Below are 16,877 nucleotides of genomic sequence, written 5' to 3'. Positions count from 1 at the left end.
GAAGGGAAGATCCTGCCTGACCAACCTATTGGAGTTTTTTGAAGAAATCACAGGTAAGGTGGATAAGGGAGAGGCGGTAGATGTTGTGTATTTAGACTTTCAAAAGGCCTTCGATAAGGTGCCTCACAAGAGACTGATTAATAAGATGAGAAGTCATGGAATTACGGGCAGGATAACAGAATGGGTGGAGCATTGGCTGGTTGGCAGGAAGCAAAGAGTGGAAATAAAAGGATCTAGTTCTGGTTGGCTACCGGTTACTAGTGGTGTGCCGCAGGGGTTGGTGTTGGGGCCGCTCCTTTTTACCTTGTACATTAACGATTTGGATAATGGAATAAATTGTTTCGTGGCTAAGTTTGCGGATGACACCAAGATAGGTGGAGGAGTAGGGAGTATTGAGGAGATAGGAAGGTTGCAGAGAGACCTAGACAGTTTAGGAGAATGGGCAAGGAAATGGCAGATGAGATTCAATGTTGAGAAATGTGCAGTTGTACACTTTGGAAGCAGAAATAAGCGGGCAGATTATTATCTAGAAGGAGAGAAAATTCAAAGTACGGAAGTACAAAGGGACTTGGGGGTACTCGTGCAGGATACCTTAAAGGTTAACCACTAGGTCGGATCAGTGGTATAGTGTATAAAAGTAAGGAAGTGTTGATGAGGCTCTACGGGGCACTAGTGAGGCCTCATTTGGAATATTGTGCACAGTTTTGGGCCCCACATCTTAGGAAGGATGTGCTGACGTTGGAGAGGGTTCAGAGGAGATTTACGAGGATGATTCCAGGAATGAAAGGGCTTACGTATGAGGAGCGTTTGTCGGCTTTTGGACTGTACTCACTGGAGTACAGAAGAATGAGAGGGGACCTCATAGCGACATTTAAAATGTTGATAGGAAAGGAAAGAGTAGATGTGGCTAGGCTGTTTCCCTTGGTGGGTGAGTCCAGGACCAGAGGGCACAATCTTAGAATTAGAGGGTACAGTTTCAAAACAGAGATGAGGAGAAATTTCTTTAGCCAGAGGGTGGTGAATTTGTGGAACTCCTTGCCACGTACAGCAGTGGAGGCCAGATCAGTGGGGGCGTTCAAGGAGGAGATAGATAGATATCTAAATAGTCAGGGTATCAAGGGATATGGGGATAAGGCCGGAAATTGGGATTAGAATAGGTTTTTTTGTTCCCCCCCCCCATTCCCCATTTCTCATTTCTTTTTTTCCCTTTTCCTTGGAGTGGACTCAATGGGCCAAATGGCCTGCTTCTGCTCCCTTGTCTTGTGATCTTGTGAAACTTCCCATTCAATCATTGCTAATCTGTACCTGAACCCATCATTATTTCATATTCACTGATTCTATGCTTAAAGATCTCTATATTGTAGAAAAGGTTTCTGCTCCAGTTCCATGGTGCCTTTGCTGTTCTATCTGGTTTTCTTCCCATTAGATCATATCATAGAGAGATGGCTAAAACAGTCAACTTTGGTACAAAACTAACAGGAAATTTCACCTATCACCTAGCACCATCCACCACATTTTAAGGGGAAGAGAGTTACATAATTGTTAGTTTTTTGTTTGTGAATAAATGCTTCCCGAATGATCTAACTTTTAAGATTGGTGACAAATCCAGGCTCATACCTAGGAGACAAACATGGTGCCTTGCACCTTGTATGAGCTTGGGACATTCCAAAACCAATTTATTATTTTTATGACATTGCCACTGGTGTAAAGTAGGAAGCATAGAACAGCAAGGTGGGCAGACAGGTAAATAATGATAACCAGGTCATTGTTACAGAAATACTAATTGATGGATAGTCGGGGTAACTCCCCCCACCACCACCTCGTTGAAGAAGTGGGGTCTTTTGTGTCCATCTGTGAGGGCAGATGGCCTCTTGGTTTTAGAAGTTGCATTTGAGCCCAGCACTGTCTGACTCAGAGACAAAAGTGCTACTGATTGAGCTGCAATAAACCCAGAATGCTTCCGTAAATTGCTTAACTGGGGGAAAAGTTAGAAAGTGAATTTCACAGTTGAGCCCAATCCTATCTTCTCCTGACATGGCTCGGAAATTGGGGACTGGCTTTTTGGAACACATCAGTCCTACCTCTCATCCCTTGTGATATTGCTCAGCTTGAAGCTCAGACCTGGGTTATCCCCCTTTAGGTGCACTTGGACCTTCAGTTGAGCTTCCTTCAAACTCTTGTTGAAACACTGGTAGAAGAACAGTGGTAATAGCCCTTTCAATGGTCTTCAAGTTTTCTGCTGATCATTTGCTGGAATTAAGGCATGTCCTTGAAATTTACTCTTCTCCAACTATGATAATTGCACAAAGAGCAGCAAGGTAACAGTTTGTTTTAATTTGTGGGACTTATGTAACACCTGTCATGGAGCTGTCAGATAAAATGACAGAGGGACATATTTCACAAAGAACCCTATTATTGAAATCAAAATGTACTTTGAGTATTGTTTTTTTGACCATCTATCTTCTCTATTCATACTCAACACTGACATTAAAAGGCAAATTGATAGAATTGTGAATCTACTCTCCCCTTTCACACACTCCAGGAAAACTACACTGCATAGATTGAAGGGTAGGGAAAACAATTTTCAAATGCTGTGAGAATATTGAGTGAGTTTTTGTTAAACAATGATCTCAGACTGCCAAGACACTGTGTGGTACCTTGTAACACCTTTTCAACTTTCTTTTACTTTTAACTAGCCTTAACCTAAAGCACTTACAAGTTTAGAGGCTGAAATTAATAAAAGAAAGCTTTTGCAGTGTGTTTTTTTTGTTGTGTAATGTCAATTCATTTCGTGAATTGGAAGAAAAATCATTTCTGCAAAGCTTTTCTTGTAGTATTATGACCTAGAAGAGATTGCTTCCTCTCATTATGCTGACCTTTTTGAGAAGATTGATTCCCTTAAAGAAATGTGAAAGCTGTGATCCATGTTTCTGATAGTGTTGCATACTAGTTAAACTTCTTGTTTAGTTTTAAATGTGGGTGCAAGTTTAGAACCAAGGGAAACTTGCTGATCCCAATCAAGAAGGTTCTATTCTCACAGCAGATTACAACCTATTTGCTTTCTGACCAAATTCTTCACACTTTACAGTGCTGAAACCATTAAAAGCACTCATTTGGCTACATCTGGAATATTATGTCCAGTTTTGTGCACTACATTTTAGGAAAAACGTGGAGGCTTCGGAGGTGGTACAGAAGAATGTATGCTCAAGGATGTGTGATTAGCCCACTACTCTACCCTCTCTACACTCATGACTGTGTGACTAGGCACAGCTCAAACGCCATCTATAAATTCGCTGACGACACGTCTGTTGGCAGAATTTCAGATGGTGATGAGGTGGCGTACAGGAGTGAGATGGTTGAGTGGTGTGGCAACAACAACCTCGCACTCAACATCAGCAAGACCAAGGAATTGATTGTGGACTTCAGGAAGGGAAAGTCGGGAGAACATACACCAGTCCTCATTAAGGGGGTCAGCGGTGGAAAGGTTGAACAGCTTCAAGTTTCTAGGTGTCAACATTGCTGAGGATCTATCTTGGGCCCAACATATTGATGCAATCACAAAGAAGGCACGCCTGCGGCTCTACTTCATTAGGAGTTTGGGGAGGTTTGGTATGTCACCAAAGACTCTTGCAAATTTCCACAGATGTACGGTGGAGAGCATTCTGACTGGTTGCATCACAGCCTGGTATGGAGGCTCCAATGCGCAGGATTGAAAGAGGCTGCAGAGGGTTGTAGATTCAGCCAGCTCTATCATGGGCACAACCCTCCCTGCCATTGAGGACATATTCAAGAGGCTCTGCCTCAAGAGGTGGCAGCCACCATTAAGGACCCTCACCATCTGGGATGTGCCCTCTTCATGTTACTACCCAGTGAGGAGGTGGTACAGGAGCCTGAAGACCCACACTCTACATTTTTGGAACAGCTTCTTCTTCTCCACCAAGAGATTTCTAAATGGTCCATGAACACTACTTCGTTATTCCACTTTTGCACTATTTATTTATTTTTGTAACTTATAGTAATTTTTATGTCTTGTACTGTATGCCTGATTCTGATTCTGAAATTTACCAAAATTATTTCAGGATTGAGGTATTTTATTTATGTGGATTTTGGAGAAGCTGGGATTGTTCTCCTTTGAACAGAGCTGGTTCTGAGGAGATCTGACAGTGATATATCGTGCCGGCTATATTCAGAGTAGATAGAAAGAAACTGTTTGGCAAAGGGATTGAGAATCAGGAGGTCTAGAATGATGGGCAACAGAGCCAAAAGTGATGTGAGAAAAAATTCTTTTACACTGTGAGAGATTAGGCTGTGGAATACACTGCCAGGAGTAGTAATAGAGGCAGATTCAGTTGTAGCATTCAAAGGGGAGCTGGCTAAGTATCTGAAAGGAAAGAATGTGCAGGACATTGAGGAAAACATAACAAATAGAAATATGAGTGGATCATTTGACTTGCACGCTCTTGAATTTAGAAGAATGAGAGGTGATCTCATTGAAAGGTATAAGATACATGGTTGATTTTTCTTATCTTAGCACCACTTTTCCACATCAATCTCCTGGTTTCCTTGCATCTAAAAATCTATTCCTCATTGTCTTGAATATATTCAGCAACTGAGCCTCCATGGCCCTCTTGGATACAGAATTCCAAAGAGGAGGTACAGGAGCCTGAAGACCCAAGCTCAATGATTCAGGAACAGCTTCTTCCCCTCCGCCATCAGATTTCTGACTGATCCATGAACTCATGAACACTACCTGATTATTCCTTTCTTTTTGCACTATTTATTTATTTTTGTAATTTATAGATTTTTGTGTTTGCACTGTACTGCTGCTGAAAAGCAACATATTTCACATCGGATGTTAGTGATAATAAATCTGATTCTGTGAGTGAAGAAATTTCTTCTCACCTCAGTCCTGATTGGACTAACCTCTTACTTAGTATTTCTGCCTCCTATTTCTGGATGCCCCATCCAGGGATTGAATCTACCCTCGCAAGCCTGTTAAGAATGTTGTGCCTTTCAATGAGATCACCTCTTACTCTTCGAAACTTGAGATAGTAATCAGCTTAATCTCTCCCCATGTGAAAACTCACCATGCCAGGAGACAGTCAGGTAAACCTTCACTGCATTCCCTTTAGTATATCCTTTCTTAGGTGGGGAGACCAAACCTGCATACATTGGTCTCACTAAGGCCATACATAATTGAAACAACATGTCTGTGGTGGGTGCATGTGTCCTACTGCAATAAAACCTTTTACCTACCTACCCGCTTGCTGTTCTGCATATCAGCCTTTGGTGATTCATTTGTGAGGATGCACATGTCCCTCTATATACCAACACCTTTCAATTTCTCACCACGTAAAAAGCAATTTGTATTTCTAATTGTTCTACCAATATGGATGACTTCACATTTTTCATTTGCCGTATCTTCACCCATTCATAATCTGTCTGTGTCCTTCCTGAAGACTCTCTATCCTTCTCAGAGCCTACACTGCCACCCAGTTATGTATCATCAGCAAATGTGCATGTGTTACACATGACTTCCTCATCCATATTACTGAGAAGGTAAGGGTGAGGTATTGGGGCTAGCTGGATTGCTGTTGCAGAGACCAATGCATTTTTGGTGAGGGGACCATGAATTATTAGGCATGGAGATTGGCTACGCACTTCACGTCCAGGATGTTTGCTTTGTTTTGCTGAGAGAATGCATTATGAGCTTGCATGGAATCCATGAAAAGGCAATAGTAAAATCTGTTAGGAAAAGGGGGGAGAGTGTAGGAGGCTTCTTGTAACGTGAGTCCCTGCCGAGTGCACATTCCAAATAGGTGCTTCAAGGGGGAGGCTCACCAAAAAAATGTTTATGGCTATCTCTGTGCTGTAACATTCTCTGTACTGTAACACTATATTCTGTGCTCTGTTATTGTGTTACCTTGTACTACCTCAATGTACTGTTGTAATGAATTGATCTGTATGGACGGTATGCAAGACAAGTGATATGTGACAATAGTAAACTAATTTACCAATCTTCCTTTGAAGCTCTTATCTGGAATTGACTCCAAAAGTCCCTTCTTCAAAGGGGTATCTTGTATCCCAAGTATATTTTTTTTACAAATGCAGTTTGGCAGCCCATTACTGTGGGTATCTGGTATTTGACCTCCCTGATCTGTGTGATGATCCGAAGCATATAATTTGTTGGGAGCCCAGCAAAATAAATTGATCCTCCATATTATTGTGCAAAGTCAGCTCATCTGAGCACAGTGCTAGGATTGTTTTTTTTTTCCCCTCCATCTTTTCGTCCTTTTACAGCTTTCATAGATTCCAGACTAGCTGAGTATTCAATAATGGAATGCACAAGACTCTTAAACATCCTGAGCATGGTTTTTACTGATAACAGTGCAGTAAGATAATGTAAAAGGAAAGGTAAACCTTTTAAATGGAAGCAATTTGAAACAAAATTAAAAGGTTATCACCTCCTTCTAAAGTTTTGGTGGAATTTAGTAAATGTGGGGGGAGAAAGGTATATGTGTAGTCCCTGGTTGCAGGGAGAAGAGTTGGGGAGAAACTGCAGCTGTCATGCAAACAGAACTGGAAAATAAGAAAGAATGTGTAGAATAATTGATGATCGTTCCAGGGAAATTTACTGTATTTACTCTGTAGTATCAGGGGCATGTTGAACTGCACCTGCTATGGACTGGACATATCTCTGTTGGATACTGTTCATACTTGCCAATTTTCCTGTGTTGTATAAACTGAATGTATCACTGTCTGAGGGTTTTAATCTGTTGACAGCATTGCATCTTTCTGGTGTGTCTTAAATTTGTTCCATTAAAATGATGTCATGAGACAGAAGGTCTATTGTGAGCTTTCTTGTAGACACCATGCAACTAGTGACAAAGACGCAACTGCATTAATACACAAATTCACCAGCAGCCATGAACTCTTCTGTTAATAATGTGAAAATTAAGTTATTTTATAACTTTAAATTGGGTTTTCAAAAGTTTTAATTAGTGTCCTTTCTGAAGCCTCTGTGCACTCTTCATTTGTTGAGTACCTGAAGGATAAATACAAGGAACAAAAGAAAATATCACCAGCATTTATACAGAGCAAATTATATGTGATGTACTTCTGAGTGTTTTGCTAATATCCCAGTGAACATTAGTTTCACAACCAACACTTTCAAAGACACATTATATAATTGTTATTCTGTGGAACTCTGCTGAGTGTAAATTGACCCGCAGTGGTCATTAAATCATCGATGAAACTTCATTGCCATTAGTTCTTATGTAAGGGAGAGAAAGATCTTGTATTTAGACTACACATTTCATAACCTCAAGATATCCCAGAGGAATTTGTATCCAAATGAACGCTTTTAAAATGAAACCAATGTTGTAAATTAGTGATAAATGGCTGCCAACTTTTGCACAGGGAGGTCTGATGACTGAGCTCTCCTCAGTAGTGTACTCTGATGTCAGCCTCGATTATGTGCTTGAGTTCCAGGATTTTGGGCTTGAAACCACCATCTGATGTAGAGGTTAGCAGAGATACACCCTTGGGTATAGCTGGGGATGTGGAAGGTACTATTTAAATGCAATTTTTTAACTACTTTAAAAGTTGTACTGATTTCACACTTTTCAACTTGACTGAGTTAGCCTGTGCCATTGTGAGCTTAATACTAGATGCAAAAGTAACGGCAGCTTAAGCAATTATTGAACTCATTTTCATTTGAATCTGAGAGCAGTGTAAAAAATTGTAGCTTAGTGAATATTTTGCACCCAGGTGTCCCATAATTGCAAAGACCAGGATATGGAATGCGTATTAGTTTGTCATTGACAGTTGAGCACTTTTCATGACACCATGAGCTGTTGGACAATAAGAGTCTCATTGATGAATGTTTTGTATGATCTCTGCTCGGCCCACATCAGGTAAGTGTTGCGTCTGCGGGCAGATTTTGTTACCTACTTTGTGTTTAACAAGCATTTCACTTTTGGTCAAAGAGGAAGTGAGTTAAAATCTGGCTCAGAGGTGGAATTTTCAGGGTCAATTAATACAGGGCCCTTTTCCTTGGTTTTGGGTTTCACACACTTTAGCAAATGCATACCTCACTGTGTAAATCCAGAGGTGATAGAAATAGGAACTGAATGTTTCTATGATTGCAATAGGATTGTTCACAACACAGCTGTTGAGGAGAGTAGGTGTCCAGTTTATCACTATCAATATTTGGGCCTGAGAGAGCTCTTAACAAAGAAAAAAGTCACACCACTACTAGAGAAGACATCTTTGATTTATGGGCAAAGTCACATTCTTTTCTTTTGAATTTTTCCCGATCAGGTTTCTCTTGGGGACTGTCAAGAACAGATGCTGAAAGCTTTGCCCTTGCTCTCCCGTTGGTACCAACGTGTGCAGGAAGTATCTGGAGTGAAGAAAGCCGCTGTTAGCTGTGGCATTCATCTTCTCAACCTTCCTGCTCCTCTGCCTTCTTCCAATGTGCTGACTCCAAGCTCCATTGACCATAAGGACAAGAAGACTGAAACCACAGACCCCCATTTCCGAGGTGGCCCAAGACCCACCATGAAGAAGCTTGAAGTAACTCAATATTTTTATGGTTTTGGGATGTCCTTGCTGCCATATTTTACATTGTAGGCATAGACATAAGCAATAATATTTATTACCCTGTAAACCCGCTCTGCATGAAAAAATTCTTTCACGATCAGTCTAACAACTGAGCTCTGGATGGTTGCCAGTGACTGCTTACAGGCTGACATTGATACAGATCCCAGAGGGAATATTGGAAGGATTTGAGATGTAACACACAAATAATATACATCAGCTACACCATTTTAATGTATGATGAGAATTTAATGTTTTCTAGTTGCAGGAGACCGCTGTATACAGAAATAGGTTATGGAAGGTGTGGATATAATTCTGGAGAGGAGACACCATTGTAGAAGGATCCATCTCTCATGATGGAGATGAGGAGATGGTGTAGAGACGATAATCCAGAGTTAGAAGATCCAGGCATGAGTATTTAGTAGGACAGTATTGCCTCTACATAGAGGGAGGAGGGATTTGAAAATGATTAGAATTTTGTGATTAATAATAATTTGAATGACAAATTAATGTTTTGTATGCATATAGACGATCCTTAACTACCATCCATTTAATATTTATGAGATGCCCTCAAACACAAATGCTAAAATCATATTCCAGATATGTGCCATTATTATCCAACACCATTATGCAAAATTAAGGTGCGAGTGAATGGAGGTTATAATTTTTTTGTGGAAGTGCACAGGACACTGGATCAGATGAATTCAAAGAAGCGAGTGTTTGAAGGTTAGAAAGCTGGTAAGGAGCATTCATTCATCAAGATGATGAAGGTGCGAAGTGGGATTTCAGTGGCTATGGAGGAGGGAGAAATGTGTAAGTGGGCAGCTTTCCTGAGAGACAAAAATGCAGTAACTTCACAGTCGTGAAGGAATTCAGCTTTGGGATCCAGCTGTTGTACATTGTTGAATTCAAACTGAAAGGCAGCTGGGAGAAGTGATGAGGCAACTGCTGTATATAGATTGGTGAAAGCTAGAAATACATGCAATGATTTTGCCAATATTCAGCTGTAGAAAACATTGAGCTCATTAAGAGTTTCCTGTTGGATCAATAATCTGATACCCTTTTTCGAGTTGAGCTTGCTGGCACAGTTGGTACATGCTGGTATTGCAGTCAATGTACTCCATTCACTTGTACTTTAATTCTATTTCATTAAAAAAATATAGAAACTGTAATTGTTGTTCAGAACTAGACTGTAAACATTGACTAGGTAATGGTCCTGGACTCAGCACACTAGAAGTTAATTTGTAGTCTGTAGAGATATGCATACTTCAATTTTAATTGGTATTTAGCTTCTTCAACATTTTTTGAATGCCTATAAACTGGAAAAATAGGGACTCACATCTTTTGGTTCCTGGTAAAGAAGTTGAGAACAGAATGGAAGAATATGTTAGGTGCTGTCTATAGCTGAGAAGGAACAAGAAAGAAAACTTGAACAACAGTGGCCAAAGTGATAAACACAGAGAGAGAGAGAGAGAGAGATTCCTTATTGTCAGTGACTAACCCAAAGTACAATCCTAACTTTCTCTGTGCGTTTGTTTTGCAATTCTTTTAAAATGTTATGTTATGCTCCTCAGGGTTTTTTAGTAGCCTTGTCCTTGAAAGAGAAATTTAACTCTGCTAGTTATTTTTCATTTAGACTGCTGTCAAAATTTGAGCAGGCTTTCCCTATAAGAAGAAATTCAGGGTTGAATGTCAAAAAGTTAGCAGCATCATTTGAGAATTTCTCTTACAAATGTTGTTCCAGACATTTCAAGTGATCAATTCTCCCTATTTTAATCTGATTTCATTTTTGAAACCCCTTTTCTGATGGCACATTATGTGTTGTGCTGCAATATTGGTGCACAGTCCTGTTCGTCATTGAATCTTCCAGGTGTTTGATTGTGCTTCCCACTGTTTAGAAATCATAGAAAATTTATGACTCCAATGGGAGGCCATTTAACCCATCATGTCTTTGCCAGTCAAGAAAGAGGTACCCAGTCTAATCCCATTCCTCAGCACTTGATCTATCATCTTCGAGGTATCAATTCCTGAAGTACACATCCAAGAATTTTTAAAATGTAAGAAAGGTTCTTCCCTATCACCATTCAGGCAGTGAGTTCCAAACCTCTATCGCCCTTTGGGTGATTTATTTTTCCTCATCTCCTCCCTCAGTCCTTCCACCAATTATTTTTTTTCTCTCACTGCACCCTGTTTTTGACTCCTATGCTCAGGGAAATAGATCTTTCCTCTTTACTAAATTGGCCTCTCATAGTTTTATATACCTCAATTAAATCCCCATTAGTCACCTCTTCTAAAGAAAACGACCACAGTTTATCCAATCTTTAAATTTAGAGTCTGAGAATGAAAGTGCTGGTAAGTGCCATAGGCATTGTGTTAATCTGTAAGACCAACTGGCTGCTTTGACAGCTGGTGTAACAATCAATGTGTCTCCGGTTCTACTCCATTCACAGGTTACTTCAGTTCGTATTCTAATTTTAAATAGTGCCAGAGTGTAGAGGAGCTCACTTGCGAACTGTAAGACCAACTGTTTATTGTACCAGCTGCAAAAATCCTTCACTGGTGACTGGGTGGAAGGAGGGGAATCATTGGTACTAATCTATTAGAAGGTATTGATGAGAAGAAGAACTAACAGAGGATATTGTTGGGTAAAAGTTATGGGAAATCTGTTTCTGGAGATCATTTTCCCATGGCTACATGGAAATTTAAGGTCAATGTGTCTGAAATGAATTGATAAATAAATAGTAAAGCTGGTTTTGGAGTCTCACAGAGGCCTTCAGCTTTGGAATGAAAACCTGCCTATGGTAGGTGGAGGGTGTACATTTGAGATTCTCAACTCTCTATCTGATGGTTTTGTAGTAAAATTGTTTCTCCATTGTCACTTTTACCCAGTAGGTAATACTCTGCTTCAGAAGGCTGTGAGTTCAAGCCTCCTTGCAGGGCTTCCAATCCCATCAAACATACCAGTGCAATACTGAGAGATTGCTGCATTGTCAGAGTCCTTTTGGTTCAGATTCTTATCTGAGGTTTGTCCAGTGAATATAAAAGATCCCATTTTACTCTTCTCAGAAAATATGTGAATTCCCTTAATGAGTTGATCACTGCTTATCCCATTTATTTCATTGCTGTTTATGGTACATTTCTTTACAGTAGTTACACCATATAAAGTATTTTGTTTGCTGTGATCCGCTTCAGAGTTTATGGATCCCAAGAGACACTTTATAATGGAAGTTCTTTAGGGGTGGAAATAAGCATTGCTAAGATAGAGGGATGTGATCTGTGTAAAGTGGCAGCTAAATGGTCTGATTATGAAACCTTAACCCAAGTCAGCTCCTCTGCTTATTTCACCATTGAGGAAGTTCAGCCTATTCTCAGCTGCGATTATTAAGATTTAACAGTGCTAAAGGGTACTCTTCTGTGTTGGCTCTTTCTTTGCACAATCCAAACCTAATTTTTCCCTGCTTCAATCATTTTCCAACTTTCAAATAAAAAGTAAAGCTCTCTTTGCAACATGAAAAAATTGAGATGTGTCATTTATTTGATAAGAAGCTAATGAATATCTCCTCTCTAAATACAGGAGAATGGAATTTCTGCAAGATTCATCCCACACCCTTGTCCCTCGCTGAGTCAGGATTGGAGCAACTTTCCCTTATCTGCCCATCCCATAGAAGGTAAGAGCAGACCTTGTGCTTCTCTTTTCATTTCAGCATTGTTTGAACACTCTGGCTTCTGATGGTAAGTGCTTTGACCTAGTCCAGGTCATGTTATTGTCACTGTTGATTTCTTTCACTGTTGCTGGCCTTATCAGAGAATTGGAACTTCTCCAATAATATTAAGAGAGTTGTTATCAAATAAAAATACAAAATCATGGTGATTTTAGAAAGTCTTCTAAGTTTTGGAAGCATCCTCAGAGTATGTAAATTCTCAGTTAATTTTTAGCAATATTTGGATTTGCTTTTAACTGCATCATGTCCCTGCAGACACTTATGCAGGTGAAGGGTTGATTTTTATTCTTGCTATTAGCCTACTGACATTTTCTTCCCCAAGTAATAGTAGACAGCTTACAGTTTGCATCATGGTCTGTAAATTGGTCTCATAGCAATAAATAATATATTGTAGTGACTCACCGTCCGAGCAAGCGAACCGGCTCGGCGGTCGGGTCACGCGTCGTTGAAGCGGCGGGGCCCAAGATGGCGGTGGGCCTTCGTCTTCCCCGAGCAACAGGGAGAACCCGCGCGCGGGAAAGGTTTGATGACGTGGCGTATACGTCATTGCTGTTTTGAGTGGGCAGGAACAGGCTCTCTTAAAAGGCCTGCACAAGGTGGGAAAATAAACCAGTTCTGTTCTGAAACTCTACGACTAGTGTCTTGTGTTCATTCCGCGGTAGAAACCGCTACATTGGTGACCCCGATGGGCCAAACGGATTTTGGACCTGCACAATGGACGACAACGCAGCATCCAACGCAGTGGCACTCAAGCTGCCCACCTCTTGGACGTTTTGTCCCAGCGTCTGGTTTCACCAGGCCGAAGCGCAATTCCACCTTCGGCGGATCACCTCCGACTCCACAAAGTACTACCATGTGGTCAGCTCTCTGGACCAGGAGACAGCCGCCCAGGTTAGTGACTTCATCCAGTTTCCTCCAGAGGGGGATAAGTACCCGCCTTTCAAAGACCTTCTGATTCGGACCTTCGGCCTCTCCCGTCATGAGCACGCCGCCCGCCTGCTTCATTTCGATGGCCTGGGGGACAGATCCCCATCCGCCCTAATGAATGAGATGCTGGCATTGACCGAGGGACACAAGCCCTGCCTAATGTTTGAACAGGCCTTCCTCGAACCCGATGACATTCACCTGCTGTTGGCCGACGCTGATTTCAGCAACCCGTGTGAGGTGGCTGCCTGGGCAGACATCCTGTGGAAGGCCAAATGCGAGCGCGGTTCGTCCGTCGGCCAAGTCGCCAGGCCGTGAGCCCAACGCCTGCCTAAACTAGGCCCAGCAACCGGGCGACCACACCCCAGAAACACAGACGATGACAATGGCAACCAACAGAGGTGGGGCGCGGAAGTCCGTCGATGCCGCCCACCCTGCAAGTCAGGGAAACGCCAGCGCCAGCCGCCGCTAACAGCTACAGCGGCTAGCCGCCGACAAAGCCTCCTATTTGCTTGGGACAAGCAGTCTGGGCGGTGTTTCCTCGTCGATACTGGAGCAGAGGTCAGTATTTTGCCCCTGACCGGCCATGACACTCGTAACAGGCAACAAGGTCCGGTACTCAATGCCGCAAATGGCACAACGATACGGACTTTCGGTACCCGTACACTTCAGTTACAATTCAGTGGCAGCCGTTTCACCTGGACCTTCACCCTTGCCACTGTCGCCTGACCACTCCTAGGAGCCGATTTCCTTCGGGCCCACAACCTGTTAGTCAACCTGCGGGGGAAGCGGCTAGTCCACTCCAGAACCTTCCAGACCTACCCCCTGGGAGAAACAAGCCTGCCAGCCCCGCGCTTGGACTCCATCTTCCTGTCCGGCAATGAGTTCACCAAGCTCCTAGCCGAATTCCCATCAGTTTTGGCACCTCAGTTTACGAATTCTATGCCCAAACACGGGGTGTAACACCACATCACTTCAGACAGAGGCACCCAATTTACCTCTGGCCTCTGGTCTGCATTAGCAAACATGCTGGGGACGCAGCTGCACACCACCACGGCCTACCACCCTCAATCAAACGGGTTAGTGGAACGTTTCCACCGCCATCTGAAATCCGCCCTGATGGCCTGCCTGCAGGGTCCTAATTGGGTCGACGAACTGCCTTGGGTCCTGCTCAGCATATGCACTGCCCCCAAAGAAGACCTCCACGCTTCATCAGCTGAACTCGTGTACGGAGCGCCCCTGGTCATCCCAGGGGATTTCATACCCTCCCTTCGGGACCAAGGGGAACAACCCATTGCAGTCCTGCAAAGACTGCGCGAGAGGCTCGGCAACTTGGCTCCGATTCCCACTTCACGGCAAGGTCAAGCCCCGTCCTGTAAGCCCAAAGAATTACGAGACTGTAAGTTTGTTTTCGTTCGCAGGGGCACACCTCGGGCACTGTTGCAACGACCATATGAGGGGCTGTTCCGAGTCGTCAGGAATAATGGGTCCACCTTTACTTTGGACATTGGGGGCAAGGAGCAGGTCTTCACGACGGACCGCCTCAAACCGGCCAGTTTAGATCTACAAGTCGAGGTTCCCGCACCGCGACGCAGAGGCCGATCTCCTAAGCAGCGGCTAACACAGCCCACGGACCTTGGGGACCGTATCGCTGGTTCTGGGGGAGGGTTGTGTAGCGACTCACCGTCCGAGCAAGCGAACCGGCTCGGCGGTCGGGTCGCGTGTCGTTGGAGCAGTGAGGCCCAAGATGGCGGTGGACCTACGTCTTCCCCGAGCGACAGGGAGAACCCGCGCGCGGGAAAGGTTTGATGACGTGGCGTATGCATCATTGCCGTTTTGAGTGGGCGGGAACAGCCTCTCTTAAAAGGCCCGTGCAAGGTGGGAAAATAAACCAATTCTGTTCTGAAACTTTACGACTAGTGTCTTGTGTTCATTCCGCGGTAGCAACCGCTACAATATCAGTTTTTCTCTGTAATGAATGTGCTACCAGTGAAATTTCATGAGGATAGGTTTCTACTATTTTGGTCATTATTTGTGAAAGATCAGGTAATTCGTCCATCTTTTCTTTTGAGTTTCACTTGTGAGAATATTGGACTCCAGGTTAAATATTAATAAGATCCAACTGCTCGCCTGCTCATGACTTGTGGCCACCAATGTTAGCCAGCAGCTAAAATGGCAGAAGTGGCAAACATGCTGGGGATGCGGAAAAGAGTGTTTGCTGTCATTTTGAACCACCTGCACTGCACAGATCTGGGGTATTAAAATCTACCTAAGAAAGTTAATTTACGGTGCGCAGTTCACTTTAGCCTGAAATGCCAGTTTTTTTTATCTGACGAAGGGTTAAATGGTTTGCTTGTATAACATGTTTGGAGGCATCCCTGATTTATACTTCCTTGGTTGTGCATAGCTCAGCCAGCTGTAGACCCTGAGGAGTGGTATGGTGGGGTTTTGACCTGCTGACCTCCATAGATATTTTATTACTACAGTTGAATTCCACTGAGAGACGTTTACATTATGTGCTGGGGTACAAAGAACCTGCTTCACTTGCTGCAGGCTCTGATACCATCTGAAAATGGAAAAAAGCTCCTTCCTACCTCCAAACTTCACCTGCTGTTTAATTCTCTCCAGTTCCATGCTGTGTGTGGTCAGTGGTTGTGGGGGGGGGAGAGATTGTGGACATAGGGTCAGTTCCTGTACTTTTTAGTGATTATTGATTTTAGTAGCAATATGATAGCCATCAAGAAGAGAGATAGCTGATGGACACAAGAATGCAGCTGACACACACCTTTTTTGGTTTCTCCACACTCTCCATGCCTTAAAACATGTTGAGTGGTATGAATGCAGGTAGAGTGTTAGCATAATCAGAATGAAGAACATTTAACTAAGATATAGAACATTCAGCTAAAAAGAACTTTATACTAAACCTCTTCCTTCCCTGCTAATCACATCTATCTCTCCTAGATATGGTTAGACCTGTTCTGTCAGAATGTGTTAGATTGATGTCATATACTTAAGCATCTTTGTTACTTTAGCTACCATATTTGGGGTACCGTGAAACCAAGTATTATTAAGTGCAGAAATATGGTGGTTTGATTTGTCATCCTGAGGGCTGAACTAATTCATGTTCTCTCCCTCCACCAGGGCCTTATTTCTGTTGAGTGCACCAACGACAAGATGTTCTTCATAAGGGAACATAAGAGCAAGAGTATGCCATATTGCCCTATAAGCTTGTACAACAAAGCTTCAGCAGCACTTCCTAAAACCTCAACCTCTATTGCCTGAAAGAGCAGCAAGTGCAGGAGAATGCTACAGTTAGCAGGTTCCCTTCCTCTCAAGGAACTGTATCACTGCTCTTTCATCATGAGTCAAAATATTGGAACTCCCTACCTAACAGTATTTGTAATTCAGGAAGGTGGCTCACCCCCATCTTCTTGAGAATAACCAGGGATGATTAGTAAATGCTGTCTTTGCAGATGAGGTGCACATTCTATGATGGAATGTGAAAGAAATCAAGCTAATGCAAGTTCAAATCTCACCATGGTAGATGAAAAACTTAAATTAATTTTTATTTTAAATTCCTTGAAATTAAGGACAGGTATAAGTCAAGATCATGAAGCTGTTGGATTGTCC

At 42.6% G+C, this 16,877-nt stretch overlaps 1 protein-coding gene across 3 annotated transcripts in view; it reads left to right on the top strand.

Moving 5' to 3' along the window:
* The window catches only part of gstcd (glutathione S-transferase, C-terminal domain containing), a 162,263-nt gene that overhangs the window by 12,459 nt on the left and 132,927 nt on the right, over positions 1-16,877 (top strand). For all 3 annotated transcript variants that reach the window (XM_052010052.1, XM_052010053.1, XM_052010054.1), the window contains exons 4-5: positions 8,323-8,577; positions 12,176-12,269. In XM_052010052.1, coding sequence (XP_051866012.1) covers positions 8,323-8,577; positions 12,176-12,269 — 349 coding nt within the window. The remainder of the gene's footprint in view (positions 1-8,322; positions 8,578-12,175; positions 12,270-16,877) is intronic.

This window comes from Pristis pectinata, chromosome 2 (genome assembly GCF_009764475.1).
Source record: "Pristis pectinata isolate sPriPec2 chromosome 2, sPriPec2.1.pri, whole genome shotgun sequence".
In the NCBI taxonomy this organism is placed as follows: domain Eukaryota; kingdom Metazoa; phylum Chordata; class Chondrichthyes; order Rhinopristiformes; family Pristidae; genus Pristis; species Pristis pectinata.
This window is presented reverse-complemented; position numbering and strand designations above follow the sequence as displayed.